The sequence below is a fragment of the Syzygium oleosum genome, unplaced genomic scaffold (assembly GCF_021117445.2).
Source record: "Syzygium oleosum isolate NSW1041296 unplaced genomic scaffold, Sole_v2.1 Sole_v2.05, whole genome shotgun sequence".
Taxonomy (NCBI): domain Eukaryota; kingdom Viridiplantae; phylum Streptophyta; class Magnoliopsida; order Myrtales; family Myrtaceae; genus Syzygium; species Syzygium oleosum.
The window spans coordinates 5687985-5711994 of NW_026607489.1; the positions used below are offsets into that span (position 1 = coordinate 5687985).

Genomic DNA, 24010 nt, shown 5'->3' on the forward strand with positions numbered 1-24010 from the left:
AGGGAAATCGAATAAATGCTCAGTTTCCAGGACGCTACGACCGTAGACTCGGTAAAAGACGCCGGCGTTGTCTTGGACAATGCGTATCCTCCAAGCCCCGCATACCTTTCTCTCTTTTCTCTTTATTGACTTTTCCTGTGGCCAATGGTTGCCGAGTTTTTGAAGCTTTTTGACTTGGTAAAATGAACGCACTCAACTCGTGGACAAGCACGAGAATATGCAGAGACTAGGTCGATGATGAGTTCGAATCTCTGACGTTATCGATAGGACAAAAACGAAGTTGGCGCCATCAATCCGTGTGAGCATTTCGATCGATCCACATGAATCATTGTTCGTGCCGACATCGACGGGATTCCATCACTCTCATTTCCTATATTTACGTCAGGAGCCATCGTTTGAATCCGTTTCGCCACATCCGTTTCGCCACATACACGTATAAATCTATATATTTCTTTTTATATACAAGTACGAATGTGGAGATCCGATAATCTGAAAACCCATGAAACATCTTTCAAGCTCTATGATCCGGGTAAGCTCTGGCATTGTACCTATGTGAGTCGCCCTAACAATTGATGGGATCAAATGGATGAGTCCTCAATTGAAAATCCCCGATGCTCTAATCAAGTTTGCCAAATATCGTCAGACGATACATGCACATTGGAATGTCTCGACACACATCAAATGATAACAGAGCGCACGCGCACAGGACTGTTCGACAAACAAGAAGAATCCACATTTTACTTTCATCTTGTAATATGCCGCTCTCTCTTCAAACTACTGCACTACATACACTTGGAAGCTATAGCCATGCAAAGTAAACTTTTCTACCTCGTTGAAACCGAGTTTGAACCACCGGCAGCGTGTAATCGCATGCACGCCCCAGAGAGAGAGAGGGAGAGAGAGTACTAATAACAAGATATTCACATTTATTTACATACTATTCACAATAGGAGGAGGAACATAGACCACTTACGCATGTTTGACAATATTTACACCAAAGAATTTCAAGCGCACCCACACCCACACACTCGCACACCACCTCCCTCTTTTCCTTTTCATTCACCTTCCCAGCCCACTACCATAGAAACACATTAGCAATTTCAAGTAATAGTACCCACTCACGCTGCAATCAGTTCGATCTGAATAAGCAGACTTCTTAGTAGTGTAGTCATAGAACAGAACGACATCTTTATATTGTCTTTATAGACCTTCCACGTACTGATCATTGCAGTCCAACGAAGCGGGGTTCGCCGGATTTGTGCCCGCACCACATGGAGATCATAGTCACTTGGAACTTCTCAGTGCATATCAGCTGCTTTGGAGGGTACACAGCCACTGTTCCATATACTTCTCGCTCTCTTCTGAAGAAGAAAAAGAAGATGCGGAGTAAGAAAAATTATCAACTCAGCTTCGCAAAAAAAGATGTTAAAAAGAGGACTCTCTGAATTAAAAATGCTAGAGGATAAAGTGTTGCTCGTAGTACCGTGTAGACATTTTCTATACCTTAAATTAGTGGTCAAATGCAGTATTTCACACGAACTAATTGGCAAATCACTGCATATGAAAGTATTCAACTCGAAGTATCTTAAAACAGGATGGTTGAAATCGTAAGAGGGGTGGCTTAAGAATTTGCATAAAAAATTGTTCAATGAGGTAAGGATTGGAAATCATGGCACAACTATTGGAAACATCATTGAAGAAACTATTTCTCACACCAATATTCTTGCAGTAGAACAGCAAACTCAATGACGCGGGCATGAATACCATTGAATCAGCAGAAAAAAGGATGAAATGAAACAAGATGGCATTACTGCAGGACATTGTAAACCAACAGAAATATGAAATGTGGATAGTGATGTGGTCGCATCTCTCACCTTGCAGAGTTTCTAGACAATGTATGTAAAGTACAGTTGCCAAAAAAAAAATCCGACAATCTAGATTTTAATTCAGTTAATCATCGACAATTAGCTTATAAGCAATACTCAGCAGTCAGCACTCCACAGAGAAATATCCATCTCTAAGTACTTAAGGATCTACATCATAAGTTGTTCTACTAATGCTGAAAAAAGCTCTATCTGAAACTTTTTAAATACAAAGAATACAACAGCTTGCCAGTTCCATTTCTCCAAAAATGAGTACACTTTGTACCTTTGTCGGGCAACTGAACAATTCAAGCATTTGCAAATAACAAGAAATCGCTGTAAATTGGTTGAAGGACCAGCATGACAGACCAAACAGAATAATTCAGAGAACTCTGAGACTACCATAGTAGTGGCCATATCATAGTAAGTATGGCGAGTCACTGCAGATTTCAACACTTCAAGAACTTCTGAAGGTGAGATTATTACTGCTTTAGAGGAACTCCTGACATACATGTTCTTCTCAAAAATTATGCTAAAAAAAATCTTATGTTCTACAACACACCTGTCCCAACCGTCACCATGACAAACATACGAATGATAGCAAACAGCTTCTCTAGAGACAGCTCCTACATCTCCTGGAAATTAGAATCACATCTGACTTAATTACTTTAGGCAGGACTGAAAACTCATCAACCAGACTAGATACGCTTGACAAGTTTTTTGAAAACTAGAAGTTCTATCTCTTGCGCAAAATCTTGCGATTCAACAGAAATGAGACTCAAAGGAATATAATGACAGCAAGATTTCACAATTAGAGCAGAACAACCATCACAACAAGAAAGCGCATTTCATCTGCTTATCTACCGAGTTGACTGTTCTTAAAAAAAAAAAAAAAGTGGTGTTGGAGAGAACATACCAGCAGGATAAATCTCTGTAATATGCGCAACAGCACCCACAATCTTGCTATCTGAATCCTCTATCAGATAGTCATGAACCTTTCCATAGCACGGAACCAACACCGCGAAACTGTCATCAGAGTCATTATCACTCTGGAATCCAGGCCCATGAGGCTCGAGCCATCCAATTGACCATTCTAAGTCATCAGATTCAGAACCCGAAATACACCCCCCATCCGGAGGCACCAGAACAATATCATACTCTTTGTCAATCTTCCGTTCCTCCCGACTGCGCCATTTTCGCTTGACATTTCTCGATGAGGAGACGGCCCTACTCTTTGCTAAAGGAAATTTAAGATTATCAGATTCCATGCCCGCATCGGACACGGAATTCAAGGAAGACCCATTGGAGATCCTTGGCTCCTTGTGCTTCCCACTCGGCAACCACCACGAGAGATTAGTGAACGCCAAAGCCATATATCCGAAAAGATACGCTCTACAAACAATTGTTATGGACTCCGAGCCCGGCAAATGGTCAGTATTTCTCACCTGCTGCAGGAGACAAATTGTCAGAACAGATGACAAAGAAATCAAATAAGCAACTTCGAAACCTCGAAATAAGGTTCTATTTCAATATTCATCCCGTAAAAAAAAAAGGGGGGGGGAATTTTCGTCAACACGATCGATGATTGCTCTTTCTTTCTGTTCAATCCCAGAAAAACTATACAATCATATCCTTAGAATCTTACACGAATCTTCAGCGAGCAATACATGCCATGTTCTCTTCATGATCGACAAATCGAAACAGAAACAGGAAAGAAGAAGAAGAAGAAGAGGACCCAAAATCTTATTATTCTTCCGTTAGAAGCAAAAGCAATCACAGGGAACAGAAATTCCAGCACACGATGTAATGCAGCGCTACTGTATAATACAACGAAGGCAGACGCCAAAAAACGAAGCACACGACAACATCATCAACTACAGGACACTAATCCAGCCAGCAACCGCCCACATATTCCCCGAACGTCTTCCCTTTTATCTTCTCAAGCCACACGGGTCAAGCTAAATCTAGCAAAGTCCAAAAAAAGCAACCCGAATAACAATAAGATCTCCAGCTACTCCCACAAGCTAGCGCAGACCATGACGCGCACGTCTCCTGCTAAAACCAACATCACGGAAAAACCCCGCCATGAAAGCCATCCACGCAACATGCAGTTCAGTTCGAATTCATCGGGAAAAGATCGAACTTTTTTTCGCTCATCTTTTTCCCCACTTTTCAGCTCGAAAAGAACGCACAGCTCGAGACGCGCTTTCTGGGTCCTCGACTCCACGCCTCGTCGCTCGAGCTTCGAATCCCCGAGCGAAGATTCAGAATCAAGAATCGCCATGAAAGCAAAGCAGGATAAAAAAAAAAAAAAAAAACCAAAACCGGAACGTCGGAAGCAGCCTTCCACGACAGAGATATACCTCAAAGCAGACAAAAAAAAGGGAAGGGGGGGGTGTCGATAGTTATTGCATCCTCTGCAAAATCGAAGCGATGAACGAATTCAATCTCTCTCTCTCTCTCTCTCTCTCTCTCTCTCTCTCTTTCTCTCTCTTGTTCGATCAGCAGAGGAGAAGAGGAGGAGGAGGAGGAGGAGCGAATCGTATATGGGCTGGAGGTTGAAGAAGGGGAGGCCGAAATGGATTTTATTTTCCACTTTTTATCTTTTTGTTCTTCAGCCGTGAATATATATATATATATATATGTGGCATTATAGTGCATACGTAGTAGTATACAGCAATTATTTCGACCCCAAAAAAAAAAAAGGGGGACGAAAAATCTGACCCCCTTTAAAGGAGGAGGAGGAGGAGAAAAAAAGAAGAAGGAGGGGAAGAAAAGAGGAATTTTAATTCGTGATTCTGGAAGTTTCTATCGCCTGCGGTCGGGCACACCGAGGGGGAATTGCGATTAGGCCACGGAAAATGCCAAGAGCGACCCCCGCTCGGCACTTCTTCAGATATTATTAAGAATTAATACAACAAAAAATCTCGAATTGATATGTATACGATAAATTTATCCTAAGTTAATTTTTTTGATCACAAAAAATTTCAAATTTATATACCTATGATAAATTTATCCTATCTTATTTTTCGTTAAATTTTACAGTCAAATTATTGAGTTGGATGACAGAATATACTAGTTTGAGGTTTTACCTTTTATTTGTCACGGGTGTACCAGTTTGTGTTTTTTCGTAGTATTGATCTAATTTAACAAAAACTAACGACCAATTTGGGATTTTTGATAGAAAATTTGTTACAAATGTACCGGTTTAGGTTTTTTTGTGGTAAAAAAATTAATTTTGAGTATATTTATCACATATGTATCAATTTGAGATTTTTCGTAGTATTCATTTGATTATTAATTTTTTTTTGGGAAATACAAGTTTTTTTTTTTTGAAACAAGTGATTTTTTTTAAACACGTAAATTAGGAACAAAGGCCAATTTACTATTTTCTTGGGATCGACGGGCAGGGGTGTCGTGGGGATTCCGGTGTGAAAATTAGATTGATTTGTTGTCCGGTTGCCGACGTGTGGGGGTGCGGGGGAGTACGGTGGGGTTGAGCGCAGGGGAGCGTAGGCTCCCTGAGGAGGCTCCGGCGCCACGTCGGACTCGTGGGAGGCTTTTGGGGCGATGACGTGGGCGTGCCAAGACCGGCCATTTGCGTGTGCGGACGGTGCAAGTAAGCCTTAGCCACCACCGCCGGCGATATGAGACACGAGGAGCTTGTACGACACGAGATAAAACACGAATTATATCATACGACATGTCGTCACGCGAAATCAAAAGTAAGATGTCTTTTTTTTCTTTTAGATTCTCACGAATTCACACGAATTATAAGTACGATTATGATACGTCGACGCAAATTACCAGCTCATCCACTCGTTAGGAAAATTTTGCCTGTTGATTTTACTTTAAGGCCCTTGAGAATTTTCCGAATTGCTTTTGTTCACGCATTACATATATTAAATTAGATTTGGACTGTCGGATCTAGTAAGAACCATGTGTGACCCAGCATATTTAATGTACGGATTTAGGGAGAATATTAGAAGTGGCATAACTTTCGTACGGTGTTTACTTGAATACCATAACTTTTTTATTCATTCATTTGAGTGCCATAAATTCAAAAAATCGATTATTTAAATTATTTGCCTTGCCGGAAAATCCAACGTAGAAGTCAGTCGTCCTATGTGGCTTCATCGGCACTAACGTGAACAATTTTTTTTAATTTTTATTTTTAATTTTTTCCTTTTTTTTAGGGCTAGTGAGGGTCACCGGCGACCCTCGCTTGCTGCGAAGGCCTCACCCTAGGCCGCCTTGCCCGCGGCCGCCTAGTCTAGCGAGGGCCTTCGCAGCCCAGCGGCCCTCGCTAGCCCCGAAAAAAAGGAAAAATAAAAATAAAATTTCAACAAAAATAAATACAAAAATTAAAAAATTAAAAGAACATTAAAAAATCCATGTCGGATGGAAAATTAATTAAAAAATCAACGTAGGATGATTTGCTAGAAATGACACTCAAATGATCAATTTTACTCATAAGTGAGAAAAAACACTCAAGTAATTGCCGTACGAAAGTTATGGCACTCCCACTGTACTTGTCCCTCCAAATTTAGTTTAGTGTATATACAGGACTCATATTTCTCTCTTTTTTTTCTACGTATTCAACATAAAAAAAAAGGTAATTGCTCATTTTACAAGAGGTGATTTACTACTAAATGTTCGTTGGAGACTCTACATCGTTTTAAGACTAAGTCAAATTATAATACTCTCTAACGAAATTCTTCGGCACGTAAGGATTCAATTATATATGTCGTCATACACATGCAGATTGGAATGAATGTGGTCATTAGCTACCATGATGTTGTCATCATGTGACATTAGCTCGCGAAATTACTCATATGGTTTTTTCGCGAGTCGCTAGTTTCACAGATATTAAGTTCTCAAGATGACTCTCGTGCGAAATAGCCTTCTTCACATTGGGACACAGATGTTGTGCCCACTGGTTCAACGTTCCTGAAGTCTAGGTATCGAGAATTCAAGCGTACACATTCAGATTGGAATGAATGTGCGATTACCATGATGTTGTCATCATGTGACATTAGCTCACGAAATTACTCATGTGGTCTTTTTGCGAGTCGCTAGTTTCACAAGTGTTAAGTTCTCAAGATGATTCTAGTGCGAAATAGCCTTCTTCACATTGGGACACATATGTTGTACCCATTAGTTCAACGTTCCTAAAGTCTAGGTATCGAGAATTCGAGCGTACCATATAGCTTCAATCGACTGCCACACAATGATGATTTACCATGTCGGACAGCCGGCAATGACTAATGACTAGACCACCATCACTTCGGCGATTTTCAACGGAAATTAACGGAAAGAACTACATTAAAATTTCGCACAAGGATCAGGGCTCAATTGGCAGAATTGTAAAGTTCGGGACCGAATCGAAATCCGTATAATAGATTTAGGCTTAAACGAGTAATTTTTCCTCAGCTCCACGGGGGGTCAAAAGATATAGAAATAGATCATAAAACAATATTATAAAAAAAATCAAAATAGACAATAATCTGCTCAGGAAAATAAGTATAGTTTCTCTAGACAGTCGACAATACCATATCCTCACGCGATCCTCAATACATTGAACGAGGTTATCCTCTCGCATTATGATGTCAAGGTGTCAACATCTAATTCGTCATCCCTCTCTCTCTTTCCTTCTTTTCTTTTGTTTATCCCTCATTTTCTTTTCTTTTATTTTCTTTTAAAATATAAATATCGGCACCCTCTTTATACGGAAAATACAATAAAAGTCATATGGCATCACTCTCGCATAATGTAATGCTAAGCATCAGCAAATAGAAGTCGTTCCCTTTGCTTCCTTTTCCTTCTCTGTCTCTCCTTTCGCTTTCCTTCGTTCGTTTTTTGCAAAGTTTTCAACGTGGAACGCGGGTGAAGAAAAGGTCTTGGTTTCGCACATACTCATTGTTTAATGAGGTCATGTCTTCCCCATCATGGCGAGACAGATCAATCTCATTTGGGATAGCCCGCGACTACCCGAGCCCCATCCACCACAATATTTCATTTCCCGACACGTCCCGATCCCAAATCTCAACCCAAATCACCAGGCCGAGAGGCGCGCAATCGGCTTTTTTGCGATAGAACAATGCTCTTGTCCCCTTTCAAAGCGCTGAATCTCATGATGTCCATGTTGGGCAAGGATGGTGATAGAGCAAATGGTCCTGGGGCCAATCTGATAGTGGGTTTTAGCAGTGAAGTCACATCCCCAGTTCTTCTTCGGCCTCCCTTCTGTTCCTCAAGTTGTCCATTTGAAGCCTACAGCTAAGCAGCAAAAGAACAACACTAGAAAGAGACGAGGAGGAGTGCATGAGGCCAGGCCACAATCATTGCAGGCGATCCAGTGGTCACCCGCTCTTGAAGTATTCGGTGGCTGGTTTTGCCCCATGGCTCATCCACGTCCATCTGATAAGGACAAAAGGGTGTGACTGACAAGGCATCTCTTTGCTTGAATCTCATCTGCTCACACTAGGGTGGCCCGCGGATTTCCCACTTTGGTTCTCTCACTGCTTTCTTTGTCCCAATCGTCCATCGCAATAATGATGACGATTGCTGTAATGTCAAACAATGGGTATGGAGTTAACCTCATGATTTATTTAGGATGTGATGATTGAAAACTATTCCTCAATATGTGGGCATCCATCTTTTTAGGAAAAATTTGAGTGCTTGATTGATTAGAATATCCGAAGTAAAGCCGAACATCACGTTCCATTTGGAAAATCCTAACGCCTAGCGGCCCGTGGTTTTGGTTTCAAAATGGGAGGTGGGAGGTTCGATCCCCATCTTCGGGACTGAAGAGGTTCATGGGTTTATTTCCGGTTTCTATAAATAAAAACTCATTACTGTACCCAAAAAATGTTTATATATATATTAACGCGGTTTTAAAGGGGTTGCATGTCCCTAAACGAGTGCATATGTGAGTAGGACGATTAGCATCCCTCTGAATGAGCTATTTGGCCAAAGAATGCTAAAAAGCGACCCTCGAGACTGGAAAACGAATGTTGAATGCTCAAGCACATGATTTTAAGTGTCAACAATTTCAAGCTCTATACTAAAATACTTATATTTTTACGTACACGTATATATTTGCACAATTTCCAATTAAAAACTTCTGAATCCGACACATTTGCTGAACTGAGGAACTATTTTGGAATAAAATGAATTATACATGTATAAAAACACACGCCATACTATACTAGGATAAAATTCAATTTCCAATTTATTTTATATCTTTTCATTGGTCAGTGATGTAACATGCTAAATGTCATATACATATGAGAAAAAATTAATGAAATATCATTTTTAGATAAAGAATGGGTGATTTCTCATCAGATGGGATGGAGAAGTGGTAAAGATTATTCGCTAGATTCGATGTTTTTTTAAAAAAATTTGTAATTTAAATAGTCCCATTTCAATATGCAACCTTTCCTTGTCTATAATTTAATCGATGTGCAATCATGATAAACATCATTCTCAAATCAAAGTCAGCCTAATTTTTTTTTTTCACGTATTTTAAGGAAAACGGCGATTTACCGAGGTTTTGAATGCTGAATCAGAAAACGAGTCTTGTTTGATAATGGATGAAAATCGAATAACGAGTACGATGGATTCCTTTCTATACATGGAACTCTTGCTATATATACCTAATGGATTTTAACTGTAAATTTGCAATTAAAATCACGCAAATAGTTAGATATTGACTTAAATAAATCGATTAAGATGTAAATAGTTAGATATTATCGAACGCAGTTAATTGCTTGTAGTGCTAAAAATATTGATTAAAACTAAATTATTTAGCACAACTTTTTTGGCAACCCTTCAAGAATGGATTAATTACAAGCCTTTCAAATTGTCATTTAAAATAACTTATATTGTTTTTTTTTATGTTATTTCCAATTCCAATGCACTCATAATACGATAACGCAAGAGAAATAGTGCATTAAAAATGACAATTTTTTCTATTCACGTATTTTAACAAAATTGTTAGAATTAGTGGTGAGTATAGTCTGGGTGAGCGATTCTCACTATAGAACGGGAAACCGCACACTAAGCACCGATTTCGAAAAATTGGAACGAGACTTAATTCGGGAACCGGTCCCGCCAAGCTTCATGTAAATGGAGGTGACCGAGAGTGAGAAAGGAAGGCAATGAACGGCTAAATGCGTGGGCGTGAGTTGATGAGAGTTGAGAGTCGAGGCTATGAGTCAATAGGCGTTGAGTTTGAGAGTCAAGATCATAAGTGAGAAATAAAGACATGACTCAAACAGGGTGAAAGTGAGACGAGACGAGCACTCAGTTGATGAAAGTTAAGCTCTATATTAGAGATTTTAGGGTTTTCATTTTTCTTAAAAAAATTATTTTTGTTTTTTGGTTGGAAATTTTTCTTAAAAATTATATATATACTGCTCTAGTCCGGGGGAGAGTGGACGATTCCAAGCTTAGAATTGAAAATCAAACCGGTACTCACCGATCCTAGTAAATTGGTATCAGGAACTGAACCGGTCCCCACGGGAACCGCCGGTCCCGGGTGGTCGGACGGTCCCGGGTGGTCCAGACGGTCCCCGCTTCCTTTGTACACCCCTAGTTAGAATTATTCCAACCAAAAGTCTAGAAAAATTCTCTAGCACTAAAAATTACATAGGAATTGCGAATATTACATAATGGTGTAGAAAAGAGTGAAGCAAGTTGGGAAGCTTTTTGGCAACTCAAAAAATAAATTAATGCCTTCCATGCAGAAGATGCGACTAAGGCATCGCCCGATTAGATAGGGAAGAATGTCACGGTCCAGAAACTTTCAACACACGAAGGACAAAGGATCATCCAAGCATATCGACAAGCCTTACAGTTTTAGGCTGCGTTTGGTCATCCGGACATTTTTGCCGGATAGGATAATGCCGGATAGGATAAGGATAGGATAAGATTTTAAATATCCCATCCGATGTTTGTTGACTTTCGGATATAACATGGATTCAAATAAATATAATCCAAATGAATATTTGATTTGCAGGATTAAAATAAAAAAATAAATCATGTAAATAAAATAACCCCTCTTCCTCGTGAAGCAAAGGAGGAGGCCGGTGTTGCTCAACTCAGCTTCCACAGAGAAAACCATACTCTAAAAAGTAGGCAGAAAATTTGCTGGGAAGTGAGGCGAACCAAGTATCTCTTTGCTGGAGATAGACAATCGTGTGGATCTTCGATAAATAACTGAACTCAAGAAAGAAAACCCAGTTTTGCACTTTGTCGGAGATGTCAAGTTACTGGGTTGATCATTTAAGGACGATACTATCTAATCTGGGTCTTTGAGGTGTGTGGAACAGAGAGGAGAGAGCATGGGATGGGATTTAAAGAAATGAAGGGGACGGGACAGTTTTTTTCTAGAGACGATGGAAACAATCTCCCATAACCCCGAGCTTTTCGCCTGCTCCTTTCTTTTCTTCACTGTTTTTCTCAATTTCTATATCGCTCTCAGTGGATGACCCAGAATGAAATCTGCGATGCGAAGGCTTAAGATCCACTGCCACGCGAGCAACCACAAAGAGGTGGCTCGGCCATGGACTCTAGCTCCAGATCTCCCCTCGTCGATCATGGACCAGCGGCGTCACTGGCCAGAACTAGTCGGCTTCGTCTTCCCATGGTTGCCATGGCTCCGGCCAGATGAACTGTAGCAACAAAGGGAGAGGGGGAGGAATGGAGAAAAATTTTAATTTTCCAAAAATTTCACATATCCTATCCGGGTCTATCCCACTCCCTAGGTGGAATTGTTTTATCCGGCCTATATCCGGGCTATATTCAGTCATATCCGGATTTCGCCTCACTCCAAATATCGGAATTATCCTATCCGAAATTTTATTTGACCCACCAAACATAGCCTTAAAGTTTCTTGTGTATTATAATAAATTTTTTGGGACGGGCAATATGGAAATTGTAGGTTATCCCGTAAGAATACTTGTAAGTACCCTCCCCTATTATGTCCTAAGTGATAGAAAACGGTAAAAATACACTAGAAGTGCCATAATTTGTGTACGGAGATCACTTTGGTGTCATAACTTTTTTTCGGATCACTTTGATGTCAAGTCGGAGGAAAAGATCACTTAAGTGCCAATTTGACCGAAAATCCGACGTGGCATTTTTTATTAATTTTTTAGGCCGACGTGGCTCGCCGGAGGATGAGTCAGTGTGTACAATCAGCATTTTTTATTTTAAATAATTTTTTTCCTTTTTTTTTTTCCTCTTCTTTCCTTTTTCCTTTCTTTTCTCCCCTCGCCGGCCGGTTGCTGGTGGCCAGATCTGGGCGAGGCGACCCTCGCCGGCGACAGGCGAGGCCGCCCCTCGCCGAATCTGGCGAGGGCGACCCTCGCCGGCGTCAGGCGAGGGAAGCCCTCGCCTGGGCGTGGGCGACTCGCCGGCCCCTGGCTGGGCGAGGGGAAGCAGCAGGCGAGGGCTTGCCGCCGCCCCACCACTGCCGGCCGGGCGAGGGCTTCCGTCGCCCGACTCAGGCGAGGGTTGCCGGGGGTAGGTGTGACACCTTCGAGCTCTTATGGGGGCGTCGACCGTCGCTCCTCGCACCGTTCCACCCTCCGCCGATTCCTCACGCTCCTCCTTGCAGAGCCGGATCGAGCCGCCGCGTCCGAAGCTGAACAAGTTGCCGCCGCCCTCGGCTCTTCCGAGGAAGATCGGGCTCCGCGCGACGCCGCGCGCGTACCCGAACGCCATCGCCATGAGCGCGACGGAGACGGTCGAGAGGTTCACCGAGTCCCATCTCGTTCGATAAGGAGCTGTGCAGGCACGACATCAGGGCACGCAAGGCGCATGCCTCTATGTTGGCCAAACAGGTGATCGTTCTTGGTGATAGATCATTTCGCATCGTTGTTCCCGTTGGCGGGCTGGGTTTCGAGGTAGGAAGGGTGGGTCGAGAGTGATTTCGTGGAAGGAGATGGATGTGTCGCGGCGGCGGAGCTGAGTGCGTTTTGTGGGAGTTGCCTACCGACTGCAATTATAGAATGGCGTGAAATGAACAGAAATAGAGTAGTTTCTAGTCATGCGCGTGCTTCAGAGCTGCAAGCGAAGAGATGAAGAGAGCAGAGACTCATTTTCAGAACATGGTTGGGCAACCCATATTGACATTTTGTTTTGCAAATGGCATATTGAATATCCACGAGACTTGTACACAATCACACTCCAGCCTTTCTTTTTTGGTCAGATACCGGTAATGCTCCGTGTCTTTCTTATCATAATTGACCGAGCGCAACCAAATTCTAAACTTTTCTATTGGTTTAATTAGGTCATGAACCTTTTTGAAAGTCCTTTCGATGGACGGTGCTTAAAATTACCTACGTTTGACTTAAGAATTGCCCACATGACATCCTTAAATTGCACTTTTCAACGTAAGTTTTAGGACCTAATTGCATTCTAAAGATGAAGTAGATGAAGTTTAGGACTTAAGTGAACCGGTTGAAAGGTTTAGGACTTTCTATGGAGTTTTCCCGACTCTAAAGTGACTACACGTGATGCTTTGCAAATGTGGAAGCATGAAAGAGTAATTACCCAAAGGCAATTATCATGTTCTTATGATTGTCTCTAAAAGATAAAGCCATGCTCAGTGATGAATCGGGCAAGGCCTAATGGGATTGGCGCTTAGTTCTTGTATCGGTGTTCTTGCAGGGACTGATGGATAACAGTGACAGAGATAAAATCTTGGAAGGACTGAGTGAGATTGAGAGATTGATTGAAAATGGAGAGTCTAAGTGTAGGGCTGATAGAAGATGTGCACATGAATGTTGAAGCAGCACTAACTGATATGATTGGCGAGCCGGCAAAGAAGCTCCATATAGCTCGAAGCCGGAATGATCAAGTCCAGACCAATTTTTGCCCGTGGTGTCGTGATGCTATTGATGGGATTGTTCCATGTATTACACATCTTCAGGTGGCTTTGGTGACCTTAGCTTTAAAGAACGAGGGTGTTATTGTCCCGGGATACACACGTATGCAGAGGGCCCAACCAGTTTTGTTGCAACATCACCTCTTAGCATATTTTGAGCAGGTACTCATAGTCTATGTAATTAACAAGTCTATCTTAAGCTGCCTTTAATTCTTAATGGATGCCATTTAGATATGTTTTTAATTCCTCTCTTATATAGAAGCAGGTCTCTTAGAGTGGCATTATTGGGCATAGTACTGAAGCGTACTTCCTAAATATGCCATGATATATGTGACGTTATAAGGTGTTTAATCATGCGCATGTATAGTAAATGGTGCCTCTTCATTTGTCAGAACAACAATATCTATTTCTGCTCTTTAAAGCTAGTTTATTGGGTCGCTATAAAATTTAACCTTACACTGTTTTGTCTTGTTGCTTGAGCGTGATATAAGTCGTTTAGTAGGCTGCAGAGCCAGGTTCAACTTCTGCCCTCTTGGAGCATGTGCTTTGGCTGGAACTGGCCTTCCAATTGGCGGATTTATGACTGCTGACGAGCTAGGGTTCTCAGCTCCCATGCGTAATAGGGACGACTCGATCATTTATGCAGAGGTAGATGCTCTAGCAATGTGCTTTCTGTTTGGAGATACCCCATTCTCTTGGTGCAAATGCGGACTTGCTTAATTCTATTGCGCTGTATTGTACTATTTACATATTTTCTCATTGGCCTCGAAATTGTTGAGCAAGATGTCTTCTTATTAAGGGAATCGGTCAGTCATGCATCTAGTGTCAATTGGTACCAGTTTTGAGGTCCTCCTTTTACATGAAAATGAATGAAAAAGTGACATACAATTGATACTCAACTTTACCCAGACAACTTCTTGTTTTTAGAAGGTTTATATGCTCTTTTATCTCCTTCGAACTGACATTTTGGTACCTGTTGGTTTGTCAAATCTTATGGATGTCTGCGATCATCTTCTCATGAGATCCTTTAGTAGTTAGACCATCAAGAGGAGAGTATCACTGTTTCTCTTGTGCTTCTATATTGTTAGGATGAAGTACATTTTTAATCCTGTTGTATGTCTGTTTTGCATATCTACCGCTTCCAACAAGTGGCTCTGGGAAGAGATTGTTGATGCTTGATGTTTTAACTAAGTATTGATGCAGTGTCGGACAGAGATTTTGTCGTGGAGTTTTTGTCAGCCAATTCTATAATAGCTGTGCATCTTTCACGGCTTGGTGAAGAGTGGGTTTTGTGGGCATCAGAGGAGTTTGGCTTTATTACACCAAGTGACTCTGTTTCCACTGGAAGTAGCATAATGCCTCAAAAGAAATATCCTGATCCAATGGAACTTGTCTGCGGAAAGGACCTTGTTACCCTCCTGACCTTGTGTGAGGGCCTTCCTCTGTCTTACAATCGGGATCTGCAGGTAGAATACTTTTGCTAATTTCAATTTATTGACATTTTTCTGTACCTGTCACTGGCATTCTCACTTGAAGAAAACATTCCCAGCTCATTGAAAATTGTTCATTACATCCATGAAGATATCAAGAGGCTCTTGATAGTTTATAGATGGATACTAAGTCTGATCTTGAAAAGTATTAAATGCTGCTGTGATTGTAATATGTTCGTTGATAGAACGGTGCTTGAGGGGTCTAAATATCAATTTATAGCTAGAAGATTGGAAAGACTAAAGCATATTCCCCTGGAGAATCATGAAGTAGAAAATAGACAATTTGTAGTGGGAGATGGGTTATTTAGTTTGATAAGCTCCAACCGCACAAATTATGAATTAATTTCACCTTGCACGATGCAATAAAATTCCGTCAAGGAAAAAAAAGTGTCGCTTCAAATTTCCCAGCAGAGCTAGCTATCAATCTCCATGATGTCTATCTATGGTTTCTTGACGATCTAACGGACACTGAAGTAAAGCTGTACAGCTATACAAGCCTGCAACTCTCCCAGGGGTGGGAATTTTGCCTTCGGCATTTATAGTTTGCGAAGCATACGGCTCAGTTTGGCTGCATCTTCTTTCAAGTCTATCAGCTCTGGATCTTCTCTACACTCGAGTTCTTTGTTCTCTAACAAGAGCCTTCGAATAATGTCCAGAAAAGAACAATGAGAAACGTCGGCAGGGAGCATTGAGGTTTAATGGCAATACTAACAGCCAAATCAGTCCCAAGGCCAAATTGATGGAAGTAATTGCTCGAAGGAATCGTTCCCAATGCCAAAATAAAGCAAAGAATTTGCTCCCCTGAGGTTCTTTTGCTTTAGTGACACAGCTTCTTCCTTGATCTTCGTGATCTCATCCGCCATCCTAGCAACAAAGGAGGCAAGAGTGAACAGTTTTAACGTTCATCGAAAGAGAAATGCATAATCGGTGTGGCCGGCAAGTTGAACTTTGAATCTCCACCGTCTGCACACACTCTCTAAACCAACTCTAAATGATTGACCTTTATCTCTATGCTTGTATAATCTTATGTTTTGTACTTAGCTTAATTACATCGCTACGCATCGAATTGGCAGTCTAACCGATTGAACGGCAAACCGTCAACTCGAGATATTAATGCACCGATCTAATTTCGAAAAAGCTGCCTGGAAACATTTCCAGTGTATCTCTTATCGTATTCACACCCGTTTTTCGAATGTATGAAAGACCCACTGCCTTTAAGAGCATTATTCCACCAATAATTGGATATACCTTGCATGATTGTGAATTACATAATTTCCACGGTTATCCTTGCATCTTGAATATATTTCGTAGGCGACTTCCATTTCACAAATCAAAAACTCTGCTGCATCTAACTTTTAACTATAATCGAATTAATCAGGAAAAAATCGGACTTTTTTCTTTTCCACTTTTCACCTCAAAAACACAGCGTGAGACACGTTTATTGGGTCCTCGACCGGAGCTCACCCTCTCAACATATGATTTGTCGCTCGAATTCGAATCTCGAGCGGTGATAGAAAATCGAGAATCGCCATGAAAGAAAAAACCGAAACATCAAAGGCAACTTTTACAGCAGAGACGCCTTAGAGCAGACAAAAAAAGGGTTGATATTTATTGCATCCCCTGCCAAATCGAAGAGGATGGCTAATTGTGTTATTCTTGTACCGTGCACAAAACAATTTGATTACAATGTTCTTTAGTTTTAGCGAATTTGGTAATAATGTACTTCTATTCCTGCAAATCTAGTTATGATATTCTTCGGTTCCAACCTCACAAATATCGGATCTCTGGTTTAGACACATTACCAATCATACGTCAGATATTGGAGAGAGTTCGAGAGAGCTCACCATTTCAATTGTGCTAGCAATTGTTCTTATGTGTGAATTATTTGATTGACGTCAATCTTCCTCTTCTCATGAAACTCATATCCAATTTATTTAAATCAATTTGGCCATTAACTCTGAAATCGTTTTAGAGCATTAATTCGGTTGCGGAATCTGAGCCCGTTTCAGAGTCTGAATCTGTTGATTCTGAAACCATTTCAAAGTATTATTCTGGGCATTAATTCTGTAACCGTTACAGCGCATTAATTCAACTGCCCGTTCATTGACTTTTACCATGCATGGAACTCTTGATATTCTTAGTGGGTTTTTAACAATATATTTGGTATGGTTCTAATTTACTTCCCCTCCCTTATTTAACACGTCAAGTGGTTTTTACTTAAATCAATCAATTAAGATGTAGATAGTTAGATATTATCAAATGCACTTAATCACTCTTGGTGCTAAAAATATTCATTATCAGATACAACCAAACTATTTAGCATAATATGGCAGCGTTCAAAAAATGAGAAAATTGTCCAAAAAATTCTCAATGACTAGTGCTAATGTGGATAATTTCTACAATTTTTTTTATTTTTTAATGATTTGTTTTTAGCTGGCGCTCACCAAGTGTTTGATGAAACGTCAAAGAGAGATTCTCCCCCACATTCACTTCAGAATTTTGCTTAATCAAAAAAGTCGCCCTCCTGCATTTCCTTTGTAGCTCAGCATTTGAACTTTCGTGGGGATAGGCTGTTGAGAATATATCGACTATGGGAGGCTTGAGAATACTTGTTGAAGATGATGGCATATTACTTATATCGAAAATATTCAAAGATTTCAAATTCAATTTTTAATGAAATTATCTTATGTTAGATAGCACCAAAAATAGGACATTTTTAAGATCTTAAAAGATATTCGGAAGATTTGAAATCCTCTTTGTCCACCCAATCCAGTCCGAATCAAGAGACGCAACTTAAAAGCCCGTTTGGCTTAACTTTGGGAAGTGGCCTTTAGGGAATGCAAATATCTTTGGGTTAAAGCTTTTGGAGAAATGCAAATGGCATTTGGTAAAAAATTCTTTGCGAAGCTACTTTGGCCAAAGTAGTGTTTAGGGTGCGCATGACAATATTTCTATGCCGGGGAACTATTTCTACTCAGAAATGGTTCTTTTTTATTCTGTGCCCGGAAATAATTTCTAAGCATTTGAAGGCGTTTGGTAACTGTCCAAAATTTCTATTCCTGGGATAGAAAAGAGTAAATACGTTTAGTAACTACACAAAATTTCTTTTTATTAATAATATTTTAAATTGTTTAATATTTTTTTTTCTTTCTATCCTTCCTTCTTTGGCCATGGCTGGTCGCCGGCGCCGGCGACCGGCCACAGGCCAGGGCGTCGCGGCCCTCGCCGCCGCCCTGGCCACCTGCATCATCGCCGGCCTCGCCCAGATCGGGAGAGGCCGAGCCTCGCCGTGGGTAGCAACGACGAGGCTCGGCCTCGCTCGATCTGGGGGAGGCCGACCTCACCGTCGGTCGCGACGGCGAGGTCGGCCTCCCCCAGATCGGGCGAGGCTGAGCCTCGCCGTCGCGATCCACGGCGAAGCCGACCTCGCCCTAGGTCGCAACGGCGAGGCTCGGCCTTGCCCAGATCTGGGCGAGGCCGACCTCACGGTTCTGGGCGAGGCCGAGCCTCGCCGTCGCGACCCAGGGCGAGGTCGGCCTCGCTGTGGGTCGCGACGGCAAGGCTCGGCCTCGCCTGATCTGGGCGAGTTCGACCTCACCATGATCGACGGCGAGCCGCCTCGCCTAGGCGGCGAGGGTCCAGCCCTCACCCTCGCCTCCGCCGGCGACCGGCCACAACCCAGGAAGAACAACACAAAGAAGAAAAGAAAAAAACGAAAAAGAAGAAAAAAAACCGATTCTCAAAATTGTGCCGAGAAACAAGAAGTAACTTTTTTTTACTTCTTGTTTCTCTTCCAAAACTGTTTCTGGGCACAAATTTTTGCAAAAATGTGCCCGGGAACAAAAAATTTACCAAACGCATTTCTGTTCCCAAACTATTTCTGGGAACAAAAGAACAGAAATTTTTACTGTTTGGCACGTTACCAAACGAGCCCTTAGCTAATTTTTTTTTTGCAAAGGGCTTTGGGATCCTTTTTTATTAAAAAAAAAAAGTTAACCTTCGTCGGAGCCGACGAAGGTCTACGGCCACCGGTGAGCTAGATCTGGCACCGGCGGCCATCGTCCGAGGTCGGGCGACCGCCGGTGAGCCAGATTTGGCACCGGCGGCCGTCGGGCTACCTCGGGTGACCCCTGGCAAGGGTTGCGCGACCTCAGGCTACCGTCGCCTGGGTCGGGCAATCTCGTCGGCCCTTTGTCGTCCAAATCCGGTGTCGTCGGCCGTCCTCGCCAGGCACGCTTTCGTGAAGAAGATGAACAGTAATAAGGGGGTAAAACTGGAATATTAAAGTTTAAGCGAGGGTAGTTTGGAAAGGGAAATAAAAAAAAATTTCGATATTTGTCAAATGCCTAAAGCCCAAAGCTGATCTTAGCATTTAGCCAGTGCTAGGCCAAAAGTTGAACTAAACGGGGCCGAAAGCCCTCGATCGCTCCAGCTTTGCCGCCGAAAACCCCAAGTAAATCTCTCCGGACGATACAGAGAGAAGAAAGCCCCATACCTTCGAGAGCTCTTATGGAGTCGACCGTCGTCGCTCCTCGCACCGTTTCACTGTTCACCGAATCCGCGCATCCCTCTTCACAGAGCCGACTCTTATCGCATCCGAAACTGAATAAGCTGCGGCCGCCACTCTCGGCTCCTTCGAAGAACATCAGGCTCCGCGCGACGTTGTCCATCGCCATGAGCGCCGCCACCCGAAACCCTAATTCGAAGGAGGAGGCGAAGCTGTGGGGCGGCCGGTTCAAGGAGAGCGTCACGGAGACGGTCGAGAGGTTCACCGAGTCCATCTCGTTCGATAAGGAGCTGTATAGGCACGACATCATGGGAAGCAAGGCGCATGCCTCTATGTTGGCCAAACAGGTGATCGTGGCACGTTGTTGTTTTCCCCATTTTTTTGGTTGTTCCCATTGGGCGAACTGGGTTTCGGTGTAGGAAGGTTGGGTTGATTGCTTTGGTTTGAGAGAGTGAGATTTTGTGGATGGCGGAGATGATGAATGTATTTTGTGGGAGTTAGCCTACTGAGAGCAATCATATAATGACTGTGTGAAATGTGAACACGGATAGAGTAGTTTCTAGATGTGTGCGTGCTTCAGAGTTGCAAGCAAAAGAGATGGAGAAAGCAGAGGCTCGTTTTCATCAGAACATGGTTGGGCGACCCGCATTGACATTATTTTGCTTCGCAAATGGCATATTGAACATTCACGAGATGCATAAACAATCACACTTCGGCCTTTTCTATTTCTGTCTGATACTGGTAATGCTCCGTGTCTTAGGACAGTCCTAATGCACTTTTTCCCCGGCACTAAAGCGAAAACACACGATGCTTTGCACATGTGAAGGCATGAAAGAGGTAATTACCCACAGGCAATCATCACGTTCTTATGATTGTCCCTACAAGATAAAGCCACGCTCGTTGATGAATCGCTTAGTTCTCACGTCAGTGTTTTCTTGCAGGGACTGATGGATCACAGTGACAGAGATAAAATCTTGGAAGGACTGAGTGAGATTGAGAGACTGATTGAAAACGGAGAGTTTAAGTGGAGGGCTGATAGAGAAGATGTGCACATGAACATCGAAGCAGCACTAACTGATATGATCGGCGAGCCGGCAAAGAAGCTCCATACAGCTCGAAGTCGGAATGATCAAGTTCAGACCGATTTTCGCCTGTGGTGTCGTGATGCCATTGATAGGATCATTCCATGTATTACAAATCTTCAGGTGGCTTTGGTGACCTTAGCTTTAAAAAACGAGGGCGTAATTGTTCCGGGATACACACATATGCAGAGGGCCCAACCAGTTTTGTTGCAACATCACCTCTTAGCATATGTTGAGCAGGTACTCATAGTCTATGTAATTAGCAAGTCTCTATCTTAAGATGACATGCTTTGCTTTAATTCTAAGTGGATGCCATTTAGTTATGTTTTTATTCCTCTCTTATATAGAAGCCGGTCTTTTAGAGTGGCATTATTGGGCATAGTAGTGAAGCCTCGTACTTCCTAAATATGCCATGATTTATGTGACGTTATAAGGTGTTTAATCATGTGCATGTATGGTAAATGTTGCCTCTTCATTTGTCAGAACACCAATATCCATTTCTGCTCTTTGAAGCTAGTTTATTGGGTTGCTATAAAAATTAACCTTACACTGTCTTGTCTTGTAGCTTGAGCGTGATATTGGTCGTTTAGTAGACTGCAGAACCAGGCTCAACTTCTGCCCTCTTGGGGCATGTGCTTTGGCTGGAACTGGCCTTCCAATTGACAGATTTATGACTGCTGAAGAGCTAGGGTTCTCAGCTCCCATGCGCAATAGGTATGACTCAATCGTTTATGCAGAGTTGGATGCTCTAGCAATGTGCTTTCTGTTTGGAGATACTCCATTCTTTTGGTGCAAATACGGACTTGTTTATTTCTATTGCACTTTATTGTATTATTTACATATGTTCTCATTGGCCTTGTAATTGTTGTGCAATATGTATTCTTATCAAGTGAATCGGTCAATCATGTATCTAGTGTTGATTGGTACAAGTTTCAAGGTCCTCCTTTTACATGAAAATTGATGAAAAAGCGATATAAAATTGATACTCAACTTTACCCAGACAACTTTTTCAAGAAGGTTTATATGCTCTTTATCTACTTCGAACTGACATTTTGGTGCCTGTTTGGTTTGTCAAATCTTGTGGATGTCTGATCATCTTCTCATGAGATCCTTTGGCATTTTGACCATCAAGAGGAGAGGATCACTGTTTCTCTTGCGCTTCTATATTTACATTTTTAATCCTGTTGTTTCTTAACATGTGGCTCTGGGAAGAGATTGTTGATGCTTGATGTTTTAACCAGTATTGATGCAGTGTCGGACAGAGATTTTGTTGTGGAGTTTTTGTCAGCCAATTCTATAATAGGTGTGCATCTTTCACGGCTTGGTGAAGAGTGGGTTTTGTGGGCATCAGAGGAGTTTGGCTTTATTACACCAAGTGACTCTGTTTCCACTGGAAGTAGCATAATGCCTCAAAAGAAAAATCCTGATCCAATGGAACTTGTCCGCGGAAAGTCAGCTAGAGTGATTGGACACCTTGTTACTCTCCTGGTCTTGTGTAAGGGCCTTCCTCCATCTTACAATCGTGATCTGCAGGTAGATTACATTTTCTAATTTCAATTTATTGATGATTTTCTATGCCTGTCACCGGCATTTGCACTTGAAGAAAACATTGCTGGCCCATTGTAAATTGCGCGTGACATCCATGAAATTTCAAGAGTTTTGATATATAGATGGATACTAAGTTTGAACTTAAAACTATTAAATGCTGCTGTCATTGTAATATGTTCGTTCATAGAACTGTGCTCTAAATATCAATTTATAGCTGGAAGATTGGAAAGACTAAATGCATATCCTCTTGGAGAATAATAATGAAGTAGAAAATAGACAATTTGTAGTAGGAGATTTTGATAAGCTCTGACTAGCTGCTATATGCTGAAGAACATTATCCTCTTCCATACAGGAGGACAAGGAACCTGTATTTGATAGCGTAAAGACAATTGTAGGGATGCTTGAAGTGTCTGCAGAATTCGCTCATAATATTACCTTCAATAAGGAGCGTATATGCAGGGCTTTGCCGGCTGGCCACCTTGATGCCACAACACTTGCTGATTACCTCGTTAAAAAGGTAAGTCTTGCGTGACATCTCACTACTTTTTCTTTCTTTTCCCTCTCTTTTAGTTCTAACAACTTAGTTATGGTCAGCACAAATAGTTATCTGGTGCCCCTGACTCAAAACTTGGGCAGTGTTCTTTCCCTTGTTAACTTTTATACCAAAGAAGTGTTTCACTTGCACTCTCTTTGTTCCTTCTGCTGTTGAGCTTTCTTACTTGCAAACTGATATCTATTATGCTTTACTTATCCCCAAGAGAACGGGATATACAAACTTTATAGGAGGACTTTGGTCCTATTTCACTATAGTTTCCATGTGGCGGGGTTACCATATTATGTCATATCTTGGAATGTTTCTGAATTTTGATACTTTTTCCAGGGCATCCCTTTCCGAACTTCTCACGACATTGTCGGGAGATCAGTTGCATTTTGTGTCTCAAGGAACTGCCAGCTTCAGGATCTCAGTCTGGATGAACTACATAGCATCAGCCCGGTGTTTGATAAGGATGTGTATGAGTACCTCGGCGTTGATAATGCAGTCAAGAATTTCTGTTCGTATGGGTCGGCTGGATCGGCATGCGTTGCAAGTCAGATGGACTACTGGGTTAGGAAGCTCAATATCGAAAGAATCTGATCCAGACTATTTCAATAATGGCCAATCAACTTGTATTGATAAAGTAGTTTTAGAGTGGGCAGATTGAGGGTCTCAGGTATGATGGATCATTTTAATATTTCATGGGCTGCATTCGGTTGTCCGGATTTTTTTATTGGATAGGATTAGGTCAAATAGGGTAAAGATATGTTGAGAATCTGAATTTCATATCTAATGTTCGATAACATCTGGATATAACATGGATTCAAATAAAATACTATCCGAATGAGTATGGATTCACGGCTTCACCACCCAGGTTCGCCACAACCACCTCTTTTGTCTCGGAAAGCTGCCGATGCCATCCCGCCTCCACTCCAACCCATATTGTGTCATGGCCTTGCTTTGTACCTCACTCGTCCCTCTTCTCTGCCTCGCATCTCTCTTTACATTATCCTTCTCCATGGCACCCTCGTTCGTCCTCTCTACTTTGTTGTCACTGTCCTCAAGAGGGCGAGGTGGGGACAAGACAAGCCTT

At 41.9% G+C, this 24010-nt stretch overlaps 2 protein-coding genes and 1 pseudogene across 5 annotated transcripts; 2 read left to right on the forward strand and 1 right to left on the reverse strand.

The window, feature by feature from the left end:
• Positions 1-906: 906 nt before the first annotated feature.
• On the reverse strand, positions 907-4457 carry LOC115676375 (uncharacterized). Of its 3 annotated transcripts, none has more exons than XM_030599274.2 (3): positions 4226-4457; positions 2779-3310; positions 907-1358 (listed from the first exon to the last, which is right to left on the reverse strand). In XM_030599274.2, the coding sequence occupies exons 2-3, from the start codon at positions 3233-3235 to the stop codon at positions 1309-1311; spliced, it is 507 nt and encodes a 168-aa protein (XP_030455134.1). In that variant the 5' UTR covers positions 3236-3310; positions 4226-4457; the 3' UTR covers positions 907-1308. The 3 variants fall into 3 exon arrangements, with proteins under 3 accessions (XP_030455134.1, XP_030455131.1, XP_030455130.1); XM_030599271.2 differs by having other exon boundaries at positions 907-1361; positions 2779-3307; positions 4226-4453; XM_030599270.2 differs by having other exon boundaries at positions 907-1361; positions 4226-4452.
• Positions 4458-12414: 7957 nt separating this feature from the next.
• Positions 12415-15239, forward strand: LOC130138179 (argininosuccinate lyase, chloroplastic-like; annotated as a pseudogene).
• A 4491-nt stretch (positions 15240-19730) lies between these two features.
• On the forward strand, positions 19731-23786 carry LOC115676374 (argininosuccinate lyase, chloroplastic). Of its 2 annotated transcripts, none has more exons than XM_030599269.2 (6): positions 19731-20099; positions 20694-21074; positions 21400-21548; positions 22076-22367; positions 22735-22899; positions 23263-23786. In XM_030599269.2, the coding sequence occupies exons 1-6, from the start codon at positions 19755-19757 to the stop codon at positions 23515-23517; spliced, it is 1587 nt and encodes a 528-aa protein (XP_030455129.2). In that variant the 5' UTR covers positions 19731-19754; the 3' UTR covers positions 23518-23786. The 2 variants fall into 2 exon arrangements, with proteins under 2 accessions (XP_030455129.2, XP_056167845.1); XM_056311870.1 differs by lacking the exon at positions 19731-20099 and adding an exon at positions 20426-20589.
• Positions 23787-24010: the final 224 nt, after the last annotated feature.

Excerpts from the sequence above, each read along its gene's own strand:
- LOC115676375 (XM_030599271.2), bottom strand. The coding sequence starts at position 3,235 with ATGGCTTTGGCGTTCACTAATCTCTCGTGGTGGTTGCCGAGTGGGAAG. Across the intron at positions 1,362-2,778 it reads TACAGAGATTTATCCTGCTG|AAGAGAGCGAGAAGTATATG; the intron begins GTATGTTCTCTC and ends TTTCTTCTTCAG.
- LOC115676374 (XM_030599269.2), top strand. The coding sequence starts at position 19,755 with ATGGAGTCGACCGTCGTCGCTCCTCGCACCGTTTCACTGTTCACCGAA. Across the intron at positions 21,075-21,399 it reads TCTTAGCATATGTTGAGCAG|CTTGAGCGTGATATTGGTCG; the intron begins GTACTCATAGTC and ends CTTGTCTTGTAG. Across the intron at positions 22,900-23,262 it reads CTGATTACCTCGTTAAAAAG|GGCATCCCTTTCCGAACTTC; the intron begins GTAAGTCTTGCG and ends TACTTTTTCCAG.